The 16410-nt window shown below is 40.2% G+C and overlaps 1 protein-coding gene across 2 annotated transcripts in view; it reads left to right on the top strand.

Annotated features, from left to right (window-relative positions):
• The window catches only part of NADK2 (NAD kinase 2, mitochondrial), a 32842-nt gene that overhangs the window by 5307 nt on the left and 11125 nt on the right, over window positions 1–16410 (top strand). For both annotated transcript variants that reach the window (XM_038123534.1, XM_038123533.1), the window contains exons 2-5: window positions 10125–10213; window positions 10562–10650; window positions 12174–12255; window positions 13600–13683. In XM_038123534.1, the coding sequence (XP_037979462.1) occupies window positions 10125–10213; window positions 10562–10650; window positions 12174–12255; window positions 13600–13683 (344 nt within the window). The remainder of the gene's footprint in view (window positions 1–10124; window positions 10214–10561; window positions 10651–12173; window positions 12256–13599; window positions 13684–16410) is intronic.

The raw sequence follows: 16410 nt of genomic DNA, 5'->3' as shown, positions 1-16410 counted from the left end.
TTGCAAATGCAAAGAAGGCAGCAGAATGAACAAGCAATATGCAAACTTCAAAGTTCAACTGAATTCTAATTTTAAAACAAAATCTGGTAATTTAGCAGACAACTAAAAAAAAGGTTGCTTTTCTGAAAATCAGTAAGTATGAGGGAAGTTAACCCTGTGTCCTCTTGTGGATCCAGATGTACAGGGTGTATTTGAAGGTAGTATTTTTAAATAGGAACTTCCTTAATGAATGAGGTAAAACTGTGAAGTTTTTCATCATTCTGTTGAATTCAGACTTCCCATCTCTTCTTACCTTGTAATGTGAATTTTTTCAGTGGATGTTCTTTTACAGAGCACATAAAGTGTTTTAAAGCTGTTAGGACTCTACTAATTCTCTACCTTGTCCTGAAAAGAGGGAGAAATACTAACTCTGTTTAGTGAATTGAAGCATACAGAATTCAAAACACAGGTTATATTCCACTAGTATTATATAAAGCTAAAGACACTTTTTTTTTTCAGAAATAGAATTTTTGAACTAATCCACTGGAAACTGAGATGGGTCTAAATGATTTTCAGGTTACACAAACATGGTGTTCATTTGTTTATCTTTACCTTTGAAATTTGATATATTTGCATCAGTGTTAAGTCACTCTACTGGCATCTGCTTCGTTAAATTGTTCCTCCTATGTTGTTGTTCTAAGAGGGGACTGGAAAATGATGGAAACAATTAAATGTGATGTAGTAATTATTTTTTTCCATAAGAATTGTTTTTCCAGTATACCATTCAAGTATACTCAGTCACATACAGCAGATATAAAAGTAGGGCATTCAGTGTAATTCACCTAAATTAAACTTCTGGGACTGTATCGCCAATCATACTATGCCTTATGCAGCTGAAGAAGGCTACTTTAAAGGAAGTGACTTTAATGCTGGTTTTAAGTACTTAATTAGTTGTGATTTACAGCATCATGGTGTTGTGCTGAATTAATGAGAATGATTGAATTGCCTGGATTGCCTAAGTTTTCTAGAAGTCTTTTAGTGAAGAAAGCAGTTACCACTGTTTATAGTTAACAATTTGCTCTGCCTTAGCCTTTGAATTGCAAACCACTATGTGCATTCTGCAGATGTGGTCAAAATGACAATAATGCTTTAATGTGGTGGATGAACAATTAGAAAACAGTTCATGGAATTTTAACTTTTTTTCATGTATGCATCAAACTCTTGCCCTAAAGCAGCATTTCTGTAAAACTTTAGGAACATAATGTTGCAGTTAAGTCAGCTATTACAGAAATAATGGTGTATAAAATGCTACAATATCTATACTTCGTAGTCATTATTCTACAGAAGGTACATTAGTGTACAGCAGCATTTGAAGGCTTGCTGTGATGATGTAATGAAGTGAGGAAAATATAAGGAAAAAAATATCCTTAGCTGAAGTAGTCCTCTGGACTTCTGCAGTATTAGTGGTGATGCAGCAAACTGGTAGAAACATAGCAAGTAGCCAGGAACAATATTGGGAAAAATGCTGAGCAATTGACAGCAAGTTAGTAAATCAGTCAGTAGTCCTAGTCAGGTAACTCCAGCTTTCTGGCCTTTCTTGCATGGTAAGTGCTGACTTACTGCATTGATTACCTTGGCACATTTTTTTAAAAGCAAGTGGCTAGAGCCTGTATACTCTGTAATAATCCAGACTGGGAAGGGAGAAGGAATTGGATTTAATGCTATGACTTGCAGCTCAACAGTAGTTTGCATTGGAAAACTTGATTCATGTTCAAGGCCTTATGGGAGACTTAAACCTGAGCCTTGGTACTTCTGATCCACAGTAGGAGTTTGTTTCAGGAGCCTGATGGGTTTCTCTGATGCTTTAGTTAAAATAAATACCCATTATTAAAGCATTCCTGTAAACAATGCCTTTATGGATTGGATTTTTTAGCTAATAAATTATCAGAAGAGAGTGCATTTGAAGTTCACTCAGAACCTGCAGCTGTTTACTGAGACTGGTTGTAAAGTTCACTTTAAGGAGGGCTTCAGAGCACTTGTGCAGGTCTGAATGAGCTAGACTGCAGGCTCTTGAAGGAGCTGGCTGTCCTAAAATGGGTTAATCCACTGTATTACTGTACACTGTATTTGCAAACTGTACTGCCAGCATAATTCTACTGAAACTGGCCCTGTTGATGACAAAAGGTTGAGTGTATTGGGTTTGTGTGGCCAGGTTTTGGTAGTGGGGAGGACTACAGCTGTGGCTCCTGTAAGAAGCTGCCAGAAGCTTCCTCCATGTCTGACAGCTGATGCAAGATGGACATGCACTGGCACAGGCCAGGCCATTTAGAGGTGGTAGTGTCATCTCGGTAACATATTAAGAGGGGAAAAATTACTGTGCTCTCAGATTTTTTGCTCTCAGACAGGAGAGGAGTAATTGGTCTCAGAGAGGAGAGGAGTGCGAATGTGTGAGAGGAGCAGCTCTGCAGACACAGGGTCAGTGAAGGAGGAGGGGCAGGAGCTGCTCCAGGAGCCAGAGCAGAGATTCCCCTGCAGCCTGAGGTGCAGCCCATGGTGAGGCAGCTGTGCCCCTGCAGCACAGGGAGGTCCAGGGGGGAGCAGAGATCCACCTGCAGCCCCTGGAGGAGCCCACACCAGAGCAGGTGGATGTGCCTGAAGGAGGCTGTGACCCCATGGGAAGCCCGTGCTGGAGCAGGCTCCTGGCAGGAGCTGCGGCCTGTGGAGAGAGCAGCCCACACTGGAGCAGGTTCCCTGGCAGGACCTATGACCCCACAAGGGGCCCACAGTGGAGCAGCCTGTTCCTGAGGGACTGTACCCTGTGGATGACCCATACTGAAGCAGTTTGTGGAGAAGTGTATCCTGTGGAAAAAAATTATGCTGGAGAAGTTTTTGAAAATTTATCTCCTATGGATATCTCCAGCCCCCTGTCTGGAGCAGGGGAAAAAGCTCCTCTAGTTGACCAGTGTCCAAAACAACTTGAGATGATCTGACTGTATCCCCCATGCTCATGTCCCTCTTCTTCTGAGGGGGGAGGAGGGAGAGCTGGGACAGATGGAGGGAAGGTGTTTGTAAGATTTGTTTTACTTCTCATTATCCTGCCCTGATTTTGATTCATAATAAATTCAGTTAATTTCCAAAAGCTGAGTCTGTTTAGTCTGTGGTGGTAACTGGTGAATAATCTCTTCCTGTCATTATCTCAACTTGTAAGCCTTTCCTTATATTTTCTCTTTCCGATCTCATTGTGAAGGGGTGTGATAAGAGCAGCTTTGGTGGGCACCTGGCATCCAGCCAGTTAGGGTCAACGTGGCACATTAAGTCAGTGACTTACCAAATGCTGTTATTCAATAGGTCTGGAATTTTTCAATAAATATTTAAATTTGACTAGGTTTTTTTTTTTTTTTTTTCTAAATATGGTTGCCTTACTGTCTTGAGTCTGTATCCATAGCCAAACCATATGAGGTGTGATAATGCATTTACTGTTTCTAGTGCAAGAGCAATTAGACCACATTTTCCCCTTTAAGAAGTCAGGCAGCTTCTGTGAAAGGAGGAATATTAAAGATCTTTCTCAGACTGTCTTTGCAGGAGAGGTTCTCTAGCCCTCTCGTGTCTCTCCTCTGTACTCACTCCAACAGGTCCATGCCCTTCCTGTGCTGGGAGCCCAGCTCTGGATGCAGTGCTCAAGGTGGGTCTCAGCAGAGCAGAGGGTTAGAATCCCCTCCCACCCCTGCTGCCCACAGGGCTCTGGATGCAGCCTGGGTGTCTTTCTGGCCTGTGAACTCACTTTGCTGAGCCATGTCCAGCTGTTCATTCACCAACACTTTCTAGTCGTTCTCCATGGTGGGTCTCAATCCCTTCATCCTGCAGCCAGTATTGGTATTGCCCCAACCCGAGTGCAGCCCCTTGCATTTGGCCTTGTTGAATTTTATGAGGTTTATAGAGACCCAGCCCTCAAGCCTGTCAGGGTCCCATGGATGACACCTCCACCCTCCAGCGTATCAACTGCACCACGTCTTGGTGTTGTCAGCAAACGTGCTGTCACGGGTGTGAATACAGCAGTTGAAGCTTGCAAATGGTACTTGTTTTCTGCTATAAATCAAGAGTAGGTGTGCTGTCCTGTGCTTACTGTGTAAGTTAGTGTCATGTCCAAACCTGGGTATCTATTGTGTACAACCACCAAATTCAGCTGCCCTCTCAGTTCTAGCTGATGGCTGGTAAAAACACTAACCATCCAGTGTTGTAGTTCAAGCTTGCTGTGCCTGCCCTAGGAGACCCTTTTCTGTGGGACACTTGAAATGTGTCTCCAAGGTACAGATTACTGTTGGGCAAGTTCTGCTAAGGCTAGCTGCTCAGTTTGTTTATCTGTTTCATTGTTAGCATTTTATTATCTAAGATTCAGAAGCTGAACCACGCTTTAATCCCATGTACTTGTATGTGGATTATTTTTACATTTTGAAATAGAGAAGCTAAATATTTCATTAGAGCTCCTAAGAAATCCAGAAGTTTAGTGTGTGCTTGACCTGTGAGGAAAACTGTATTTGTTTTTAGCATTACAGATCAAGCTTTGTCTTAACTAGTTAACACTAGAACATAGGATAATTACTTGCCTGTAGATTGACAGTCTTTGATAATTAAGGAAGTTTTGAATGAAAGTCAAGTTTAGTCAGGAATGCTAAGAGGAGTGTATGGCTTGAAACATGTCCTATATTCAAAGCTGTTCTAGTTCTAACCTTAATGTATTGAGAAAAAGATTTTTTCTTTGTCTGTCAAAATCTTGTTTCCTTTAAGCAGAGCAAAACTGAACACTAACTTTGTCTGTACTTGGGACACATGGTTAAAACTCAAGAAACAATTTTTTGAAAATACAGGACTTAAAGTGCCATACTCTGCTTGGAAACAGATTGTTATGCTAGTGCTCGTTGGTATTTTTGTCTTGAGTTTAAAATTCAATTTTTTGCAATTCAGCTGTTGATCTCTAAATCAGTTTGTATTGTTTGGTGGTTCTTTCTGTAGAAATTAGGTAGATTGTAAAGCAGTGATCTGTTCTTGTTTTTCAGCTGGGGTGCATGTGTAGGCAAGTTCATTGTGGAAATTTGAGAGAGTAATTGTTTCTAGATCTATGCTTTTTGTTTTTAGGGTTTTTTTTTCCTTTTTTTTCTTTTTTCTAGTCAGACTAGTTTTAACTCCTCAATGACCAACAGTTGTAAAACAAGTGATTGGTATTAACTCCACCCTGGTGCAGTTTAAGACTGCATGAAGGTTAGTGCTGTAAATTAAGCATAAGCCTAGTAATGAGAATATATATATGCATACATATAAGGCCAAAGTACATTGGAAAAGTTAATTTAATCTTACTGGACAAGTCCAGAGGAGGACCACAAAGATGATCACGGGGCTGGAGCACCTCTCCTGTGAGGATGAGACAGTTTGAGCTGTTCAGACTTGAGAATAGAAGGCTCTGAGAGAGCTTATAGCACCTCCTACTACCTGAAGGGACTCCACAGGAAAGCTGAAGAGGAGGGACCTTTTGTCAGTGAGTACATTGATAACAGGAAGGGAATGGCTTTAAGCTGAAAGAGGAAAGATACAGCTTAGCTCTTAGGAAGAAGTTTTTTACTGTGAAGGTGGTGAGGCTCAAGCACAGGTTGCCCAGAGAACTTGTGAATGCACCATCCATCAGTGTCCAAGTTCAGAATGGATGGAGCTCTAAGGAGCCTGGTCTAGTGAAAGGTGTCCCTGTCTAGAACAGGATGGCTGGAGCTTGATGATCTTTAACATCCCTTCCAGCCCACATCACTCTGTGATTCTGCTAGGATGAGATGCAGAAGGTGCTCAGTTGACAAATTCACTCCAGACAATATCCATGTTACTGTATTGAGAGAACATACTCTTTTATCCTAATGCTTAATGAGCAATGCCATTAGGACTCAGCTGTGACTTTTCCCATTTTCTAAATCGAAGTCATAATCCACATTTTTAGACAACAGTGGGTATTCTGATGTTACTTGGCTTTGTGTTGGCTTCTGTATTTGTGTCTAGAAGCCATGAAGCCTTGTGCAGCATTGTTCCTGCGGGGCAATTACTAAAGGACAGCAGACCCACAGTTTAAACCAAGTTTTTGGGACTTGGGACTTGCCAGGGGTGCAGGCTTAGTCTACAGAAGGAAGGCAGTCAAGCCAAAGTCCCTTGAATAAGAGACTGTTAGAGGAACTTTGTGAAAAAACATCCTTTCCTTGTAGAAGGATCAGGCCAGGATATTCAAGAGCTATTCTTAGATATTTGATTTAGACCTTTTCTCCTTCAGTCTAAGGAAAAATAGCTCCATTCATAGGAAATGTTCTATTCCCCTCAGTATGTTTTCCACTACAAGCTCTTCTGGAAACCTACTTTGCATTGCATTTTTGTTGTGAGGTTTAAGACTACTACTGAAGTTGTGCCTGAATGTATTTTTGTCCAACTTGTCATTATTTTCATGTGCTAATGCACTTTTTGCTAGAATAGCTCTTGTATATATATTCTTGCATTTTATTTTGTGTAGTATTAAGGTCAGATTAACAGGCCTAATTGTAAATTGGAGGTTCCTTCAAAGGAACAAGAGCTTGAAAGTTGTCTTCATGCAGAATCTAATACTCCTGTGCCTTTTTGAGGCATCAGTTGACAAAAGCCAAGCCTGGCATAGGTTTGGGGGCCTGTCTGATGATTTGGCTCGGGAGCCAGGCTATCCTTGTGCCATCTGTACATCCAAAGTGTCTTCAACGCTCTTTGGGGAAGTGATCATGCATGCAGCAACTGGACTGCCTGATCTTTGTCTTCAGGTCTTTGGAAGTAAAAAGCAGGTGCTTGTCTCAGTTTGGTCTTACACTTTGCCCTAAGTGCAAACCTCTTTCCAGCAGCAGCGTTTGTCATAGTTTTAGTGTGGCACTCAGGTGCTGGATATGAGGCAGGAGCAGAGGCAGTGAAATACAGGTACGTCTGTCTGAACATGGTCTGAACACCCTTTTTACTGTGAGGGTGACTGGACACTGGCACAGTTTGCCCAGAGATGTGGTAGAGGCTCCATCTGTGAAGATCTTCTAAAGCCATCTGGATCTGGACAGATGGGCCCTGCTTGAGAATGGACCAGAGGTCCATTCTAGCTCAGCCACTCTGTGATTCTGTGCTTCTGACCACAAGGACTGTTGGCACTTCTCTGGTTCTTTGAAGTAGTTGAGTGAGAGCAGCTGCTGATTAGCATTCCTGTTGGATATACTTGACTGTGGTCAGGCTCAATTTGGCTTCCCCTTTGTGAGTTCTTAGATGAATGAACTTGCAAGTTATCACTGAACATAGAGAGATGAGGCGAGGCTGGAGATGAACAGACTGTTGTAATCTCTGGAGCCTTTTGCAAATTAGGACAATTTAATAACTCCATAAATGTAGCACAGCCATTTAAACTAAAGGCCGTAACGTTTCATTTTTCTTGGTTAATAATGTGTGCTTACTTGTTCTAGAGCTAAATTCAAAGAGGAGATCTACACATTCAATGCCTGTTCTACAGTGTTGCTGAAATGGTTCATCCAGTTGTCAGAATACTGAGAGTTTATTTGCTGAGCAACCTCTTCTGTTTTCTGAAGCTGTTGGTGAAATAATTTAACTCAGCTATGGCAGATGTAAGTTACAGAACAGACTGTTCCATAGCAGTGGCGCTACCTATGCCTCTCCTTCCTGGTGATGCCAGGGAAATGCCAGCTGTTGGCTTACCATTGTTGATGTTGATGGCTTAAAAACCTGCAAATGATCACACAGAGAATATTACATTGTTATTATTCAGAGATAAAAGCTCTCTTCCATCAAGTTGAAAGATAGCATGCTGACAAATTAGCCAAATAAATGAGGTACATAAAATGGCCAGATGGATTTTGTGGTTTCTATTTTGTGTGGAACTAACAACAGCCTGAAAAAAGTGTGCTGTTGCAGCAGTCTGCTTGAGAGGTGCTTGTTTCATTCGCGGCAGATACTTATAGAGGAACCCTGATTTTAGTAATGGTGTTTTTTGGAAGTTGTTTGATTGTAGATTTCTTGTTCTTGTGGTAAGGCAAGATCAATTTGTGCTTTGAACACGCCATTGAAAATTCTTCTAGCGAATTAGACCTATGCTGCTCAGCAGCAGATGTCTATGGGAGGCAAATACCTCCTTTTTCCTTTCTACCTTTTCCTTTCCCCTCCAAGTGGATGATGGGAGGCTGACAGCAGACCTGGCAATGGGCTGTTCTGTAACTAGCATAGCCCTGTGTAATCTTTCACTCCCCAGAGCCCACAGGGGCATCTTTCAAGTTCCCAGTGCAACACAGTGGACTCTGCAAGACCAAGAGGTGTCCGGGGTGCACAGGCATTGTTGCTCAGGAGTAGAAACAAAGGATGTAAATGTGTGAGGTAGTTAATGGGACATGACACCCTGTATCCCTGTAAATCAGTGCGAACAAGCTTTGAAAAAACCCTCAATATTTATCTGGATGTTTTCTGATCATCCACGTACCCGTGTCTGTGTGTGATCATGCATAGCTGGCAGGCATCTGCTCCCACTGTCTTCCTTTAGTGCTGTTGATACATCCAGGCAGCCTGTGAGTCTGTGTTGGAAGTGGTTTCCTGATCCCAGCTCTAAGACCACCTGAAGATTTTGATCTGCAAGTTAATTGCCAATTGAAAATACACTGAGTGGAGCAGCAATGCAGTTTCAGAGCAGCCAATTACGTCCTTGTCTGTAGCTACTTTGGTGCTGAGTCTATCTTACATGCTTAGCTCATGGTTGGATTTCTTGACATGAATGGGTGTCAGATGAATAAAGATTTCATTTCCTGGGTATTGGATTGTGGTTGACTTCAACTGTCATTTCCTGACAGTCCTTTCCACTTCACTCTGGAGTTGAGAAGTGTATGAAAATGGGATTAGACAAGGCTGTCTGGCACCAGTTCTCTTGGAATGGTATAAAACTTTGAATAAAGGCACTTGAATAAATTGGTGGAAGTAGCTGTTTAGAGCTTCTGGCACAGATTAATTCCTCTGGACAAACTCTAGGAGAAGTTCTGTTTCTCTGCTGATAAATTTGTTTTAGCTGTTCAGGGAAAAGGAAGCAGTGACAGTATAATTGTAGATTAATTCAGGCTAGAAGGAGCATCAGGAGCCTGCTGCTCAAAGCAGGATCATTTCACTATGAATGTATTTCTAGACTCCTTTTGCTTAATGTCCTTTGCACCCTCTTTCTTTCACTTTCTTTATCTCCGTGCACACACATATTTGGCAGTATCAGCCCCAGATGAGGCCCTCCCTGCTAAATAAGATAAGGAATATATGGTGACTGAATTACTCGCACAAAAACTTGTTGCAAAACTAATCTGCAGCAAGTCAGTAATCTCACCTGCTTGCTTTTGACTATATAAACTGCAAAATGTTTCCGTGGTCTGGAGAGTGTGTTGAGATTAATTAAGTATTCAAATTCTTCAGTTTCCAGGAAGGATGAGACTAGAATGCACCTACACATTTTTCTTGTTATTGTTATCAGCTTTTTTGACAAACATGGTGTAAAATCCAGGAACAGTATCAAAGGTATTAGGTAGATTGTCCTTAAGCTTTTTTTGATGCAGAGAAAATGTCACCTTTGTCAGCACTTGGCAGTCTTCCATTTTAGCTCAAATACAATTTGAAGGGTAATGCTGGAGGTGTTTCAGGCTCTGTTTCCTTAATTGTCATTCTTGGTGCTTTTTTTGTTGTCTGTCTTCTCTGCAGCACAATTTTGAGCTAACTGGGTGTTTCAGCACATGGCAGAAGTATAGTTAGTGTAACTATATGGATTCATGTAGTCTTTTAATCAGTTGGCAGATTCAGGAGGAGCAAAGTGTCTGAAGTTGCATAGAAGTCAATGTAGTATGTTTGTTTGCATATTTGTGTAGTCTGTGATTCTTGACTGCTGTGGCCATTTGATTCACTTGATGAACTTAATGAACTAGTCAATATAACCTGACTGCTGTGTTTATAGAAATGTAATTAATGGAAGGCTTATAAGAACATATCTCTGCTGAGAGAAAATAACATGCTTTTTTATGGCTTCTATTTGCGTTGCTCAAGAGCACTTACTGTACTTAACTTCTACAAATACCATTTGTGTCTTACAGCTTGCCTTGAAGGGATCTAACTATGCTGGTCTGCTGGAACGGCATCGCATTCATACAAAAAACGTGGAGCATGTTGTGGACAGCTTACGGTAAGAATGTATGAATGTGAGGATTTCAGACACAGTGCAGATATCTGTGGATCATGTGAAACAAAAGGAGGCCTCGTGTTACAAATGCTAATAAAATGGGATTACTGAGAGGAGTGCAGATGAGCAGTCATTCCTGAAAGAACCGTCATGTGAACTGGCTCAGTTCAGTTGACTAGCATGTTCTATTATCGTCATGAAAATAATCAAGAAGGTGGTACAGGATTTGTGTGTCAAGTGTTTTTAATTCAAATGTGACTGCAATTACTCCTTGGCTGCATGACAACTTTTCGGAAGGCTGTGACACGGAACAATACATAATGGAATTCAGACATTTTCTGAACTTTACAGGAACGAAAGGATAGAAGTTCGTCTTGTTAAGCGTCGAGAGTATAATGAAGAGACAGTTCGGTGGGCTGATGCTGTTATATCAGCAGGAGGTATGACTTTATGGAAGGGAAGTATTTGTTTCAGTATGTTTTCATAGATATGTTTCTGAAAAATACTTGGCAGTGTTTGAAGCAACTGGAAATAATGCACATTCTGAAAACAAATTGCTAGTCTAATTGTCAGAAAATCTGACAAAAAGCAGTGGTTATGACCATCTTGTCTCCCTCTGGTATGTAAAATTGTAGCCCATGGAAGTGAACCCCAGTGCATGGCCACTTGAAAAGTTTTTCATGTGTGAAACAATATACACTGTGGAATTTACTATAGTTTTCAACTCAAGAGGATAAAATTCTTGATGTCATGTAATTTTATGTAGCCCTAAAACCTACTTGTTGTTTTTTTGGGATGTGAGGTGTAGACTAACATACTACCTCATGGTCCCCTTGCTCAAACTGTCTTTCTTGCTTTCACACTTAATCCAGTGACTGGCGTATCAAGTTGGATGGTACAGGTAAAAAGTCTGCAGCTTCTGAGCATCTTGTGCCACTGATCAGTGTTTTCCAGATGAGCCAACAGAGCAATTAACCTGATTGTTTATCTTTAATATTGGATTGCAGCAGTTCATTCAGTGTTATTTTTTGGGATATGCTGCAAATACAGCATTGTGTTGCTGGGCTCTGACATAGTGTTCACTCTGTGTTTGCCACATCTGTGGCAAATAGGCTTGACCACAGCTTTCTCTCTTCCCACAAGTCCAGTTTGCCCTTAGGTACTGATCACCATGAGGAATGAGTAGAAAGGTTTATTCCTGGAGCATCCTATCACATTCCTGTGGATTTCAAAGAACTTCCCCAAAGTGCCAGTTGAGCAAAATTTTTCATGGTTGAGGCAAGCAGCTGGGAAATAATACATCATCTGAGGTTTTCAGAGCTTTATGTCTTCATGCTGTTTAGAGCTTATATCTTCTTGCAAGGACTGAATGAGGTTATAGTTTTCTTTCTGTTTAACAGATAGGAAAAAATACCAATATCTGGAGAAACCAGTACATTTAAAGATTTCTAATTCCAAGATTTCTACTCACCCAAGACATCTTTTCCAAGTGTGCCTATCTGGGGCCAAATAAGACCTTTAAATTGCCTTTTAGGAGGACAACTGGGGTGAAGCTAAAGTCATTGTTTTTATGTGTCTCACAGTAACATTTGGTTTTGTTTCCTGTCTCCTGTGGCTTTGTTTAGCAATACTTTCTAAGTTTACTTTTGCTAAAAAATTTCTCTTACCTGCTGATAAATGTACAGAAATTCCTATAAATCTCTTTTAAAGCTTGCTTCTGCCACATTCAATTGCCTGGGCATGTCAGATAAGTTGTACTTTTTCCAGTCATGTTTGTTATCTTAAATTCAGTTGTCACTACTCTTATTTGATAAGGTGTCAGTAGTTTTGTCCCATTGTATTTTTGTCCAGCTTGCCTGATTTGTTGTTGATATAAATGCACATAATGCTAATGCTGGAGTACATTCTTTTTGGGGTACTAGAATGTGAAGTGAAACTAACTTTTGATCTGTTTTCTTTGTAGGTGATGGTACAATGTTGTTGGCAGCCAGTAAGGTCTTTGATAAATTTAAACCAGTCATCGGAATAAATACTGATCCTGAAAGGTAAAAACCTATTTGGGAAAGCAATGCTTCATTTAATATTAGACACACTGTGCATCTGTTTTCGTGGTACATGAGGCATACCTGTAGCATTTGGCAGGATAAATGTCTGTTTTTGTGGGTTGTAGATACCAAGGGAATCCCTTGTTGTTTTAGAGAAGTTTGCACAGGGAGTTATCCTGTCTCATCTGAGAGGACATTAAGTAGTATTGGACAGGCATGCCTGTGTTACAGTGCCACAGATGTTCTCACACACTGGTGTAACAGCACTTGCAGCTAGTTAACTTGTATTACTAACCAGAAGTTTGAGGCTAGAGATGGCAGTACAGAACTTAGGAAGAAGGACTTGGTAAAAGCAACTAAGTATGGTGCCTGAACACACAAAACTTTAAATTTTTTTTGTGAAGAAGGTGGATCCAGTAAAGCCTCAGATGAAGAAGTCTGCTGTTGTTTCTTAAAGTAAAGATATCTTTAAAGATATCTTTAAGATACCTCAGAAAACTCCTGAACCAATTGTTGGCACTTAGCTGTCCTATTATAAACTCTGCGCAAGCTGCACCCACCTGCCCACATCAATCTTACAGCTCAGTAGGTGCAGTGTGTTAGTATTGCTTGGTTAGTATAACCTTCAGATGGATGGCAAGTGAAACTCAGAATTCACCAAGGCTCTGCCTGCTGAGAAGTCCAGATTTAGATCTCTGCTTGTGATATTTCTGCTTTTTTTGATATTGACAGTTAATTTATTCCTAGTACATAAAGTGGTGGTTAAAATGTTTAATTCCTTTAATACCTTCTCTTCCAAAACTTTTAAATGCTCTGAGTAGCTATTCTGCATTATCAAGCCTGACTGGTAGGGTTCAAATAACAAGTGCCTTCAAATTGTCACATATCACTTGTGGAAGGGAGCAGTGTTTAGTCTTCTAGTTTTGACATGAGATTCTTTTTGATTTTAGTTTAGGCATGTTGCTTAGCTGTTCATGTTGCTGACTTTTGTGTAAGTGGAGAAAGTTTTTTTCCCCTCACCTGTCAGGTTTATTAGACTTAAATTGCCTTCCTAGGATGGTGACAGGAACTATATTAGTGCTTACATACTGCTGCAGGATTATTAGCTGAACAGACAGTTTTTAGGGGAAATGTGGGAGAAATAGCCTGTTTCATACACACAGACTCAGGAGCTGAGAGCAGTGTATTGTTGCTGATGTGGTACTGTGCAGGAGCGGTAGAGATTCCTGAAGGTCTGAGTGTAGCTTTGCTATATGTAGCACATAGGGAAATTTGTTTTGTTTTCCAAAGGTACCTAATATGAACAGTAATACTATCATTTTCATTGTCATTTTTTGCTACCAGATCAGAAGGTCACCTGTGCTTGCCTGTGAGATACACACACTCATTTCCTGAAGCACTACAGAAGCTTTATCGTGGTGAGTTCAGGTAGGATTCACTGATCTTTGGTTTTCAAAAACATAGAGGGATTGGGAAACACCTAATCATGTGCAATTCCTAAAAAAAGCAGCTGAAGCTTAGTAAAAGTTTAATGGCTCAAATTGTGAATTCTGTGTAGATGTTTATAATGTTGAAAAATGAGGTTTTGGTCAAGAGTGAGACTGGAATACAAATGATAAAACTGACTGCCAGTTGCAGAAAAAAGTGTTCTGGAATAACCTGCAATAATTGATTTTTACTTCTGACTCAGCAAATTCAGAAATGAGGAACTGCATTCTTGTAAGGGGTGTATTGGTTTATGTATTTTAGGACTGTCCTGGTTTAGAGCAAACTTTGGAGGAAACTTTTGAAGTGAAAGCACTCTAGAAAGCAAACTCAAGCTGCTCTTCCCCCAGCCGGTTTGGAAAGAAAAATCTCTTTTAAGAAAAGTGGGAAAAAACTGTTTATTTAACAGGCCAGGTACTCACAAACATGAAAAAATCAATAGCATTAAACAATGGAACCTCTCGTTGTTCTGAAGAGATTGCAAATTCAGAGAGAGTCCATGTCGTGGGCTGTAGCTTGGCTCTCTCAGTCTCTTATCCATCCCTCTGGCACTGGAATGCAGCATCCCAGCCCCAGTGGGCCACAGGCATGAGCTCCCAGGGCTCTTCTGGGTGTTCAGTCTGGAGCAGGGCTGATCAGTTCCAAGAAAAAGAAGAGCCACAGTCCGGGGAACTTCTCTTCCTCAGCTACCAAAAAACTGACTAAAAGCGAAGGAAAGCTCTGTCCCGCTGTCTGTCTGTGCTGCAGACAATGCAGTCTGTGAGCAGGAATGCAGGAGAGTGAGTGCAGTGTCTGGTAACAAACTCTGTGCTTCTTTCTCCCCCCTTCGCTCTTGGAACCTATCTTAGAGGTGCAGAACTTAATGTCCAGCATAAACTGAACTGACCATTGGGGATGCAAGCATCATAAAGTCACTCTAGGACAAGGACTCAAAAACATGTAGTACAGTGATGGCCATAAGAATAAGCTAATGAAACACATACAGTTAGGAAATGGTCAGTGTGTTGCATCTGGGTGATTGAGATAAAGTGGCTTAATTTTTGCTGACATGTTAGTGTAAGGCAAGCATTTCTTCATGCTGAATATAGCTTGGTGTTTCCAGTACTAGATATTCTTAAAATAGAATAATCTCACTTGATTTAAAAAGAAACAAGCTGAATTTTAAAGTACAGACTAGAGAAGTTTTTAATAACTACGTAAGAAACACTGTTCTGTAGTACAATAACTTTACAGAATATTTTTGTGATTACAGACTATCAAACAGAAATCAGTCACTCATTTGAAAGTATATAACAATTGATTTTTGTTTATACTTCCAGCATATTAAATTTGTAACTTGAAGTGTAACTGTATTTGTGCCATAAAATAGTTCTGAAATTAAATGAATACAATTGCCAGGATAAATAACTGAAGGAATTTTAATATGCATTGCTAAAGGAACAGGTACTTTCTACTCAAATATTTTAAGATTTAGGAAACAGAAGCTTTTTAGTCTCCATCATTCTGATTTGCTTAAGTAAAACTCGTAGTGCTTATTCAGATAACCTCTCTTGACATTTGGCAATTTTGATGTTTTTTTTGAAACAAAGCTATATTTTTGTTGCTGACATTCCTGTTACTGCTCATTATGAAGCTGAAACCTCACCAGAGCAAAACAGAAAGGATTTCTTTAATTATTTTTCTGAAATAAGAAGAGATAATAAATTAATAAATAGGAGATAATAAAATAGTTTATTTTTAAGCAAGGATGTGAGCAGGTGTTTCATTTGAGAGTTCTTAGATCTGTTTGGCCCTAAGCAAACTTTGGAATAGGTGGGTTACTGAATCCTTGTCTGGAAGGGCTTCTGGTGTCTTGGAGCTGTAGTGGATGGTGAGTTGCCAGAAACTGGAAAAGGGCAATAGGCTTTTTCCCCTTATCCATGATGTTATCAGTCAGTGCAACAATCTGTGTTAACATGGACCTTGTTATCCATGAGACAACCAACATTATTGATTTGTAAAGGACAAACTATATCAGACTACTCATGTTTTGGTGGTCAGTGCTGTAGCAGGTTCTCAGAAAAGGGGTATTAATAGGGATACAGTCCCATTTTCTAATTTTGTGGGGGATGTGACATGTTCTCACTAGGACCATTGTAAGGAGGCTAGTATAGTGATACTCACTTCATGCTTTCTGCGTGACTAGCTAAAATCATACTTGGAATTTAAGGGCAGATAGGATGTGTAAATGAGGCTCTATAAAGATGACTAGAGGAAAAACTAGCAATGTAGTAACATAAAGCATAAGTCTCTTGTAATTTTAGGAAAAACTGGTTAATGTCACCTGGATATTGACAGTATGATCAGGGAAAAGATATGCTCATAACACTCTCTTGTGATTTGCTTTCTTAGTCAAAACTATTGCCATTTTATTTTATGAACTCTTAGGTTGTAAGAGGAAAAGGAATTTATATCTCTAGGGAGGAATAAAAAATCAGAATGTTGTAACATGGCTTTTATATCCTTCTCTTGCTTCAAATGAGTTCCTCTTAAGCACCCTAAATGCCTAGGTCATGAGAGATTGTTAAAATGAGAAGGTAGTTGTGGCTTTATGTATGAAGGGATGCACAGAGCTGCTTTTCTGGACATGTAAAATACAAACAAAAGATGTCAAAAATACAGCATGTATTT

Source organism: Motacilla alba, chromosome Z, assembly GCF_015832195.1.
Source record: "Motacilla alba alba isolate MOTALB_02 chromosome Z, Motacilla_alba_V1.0_pri, whole genome shotgun sequence".
Classification (NCBI taxonomy): domain Eukaryota; kingdom Metazoa; phylum Chordata; class Aves; order Passeriformes; family Motacillidae; genus Motacilla; species Motacilla alba.
This window is presented reverse-complemented; position numbering and strand designations above follow the sequence as displayed.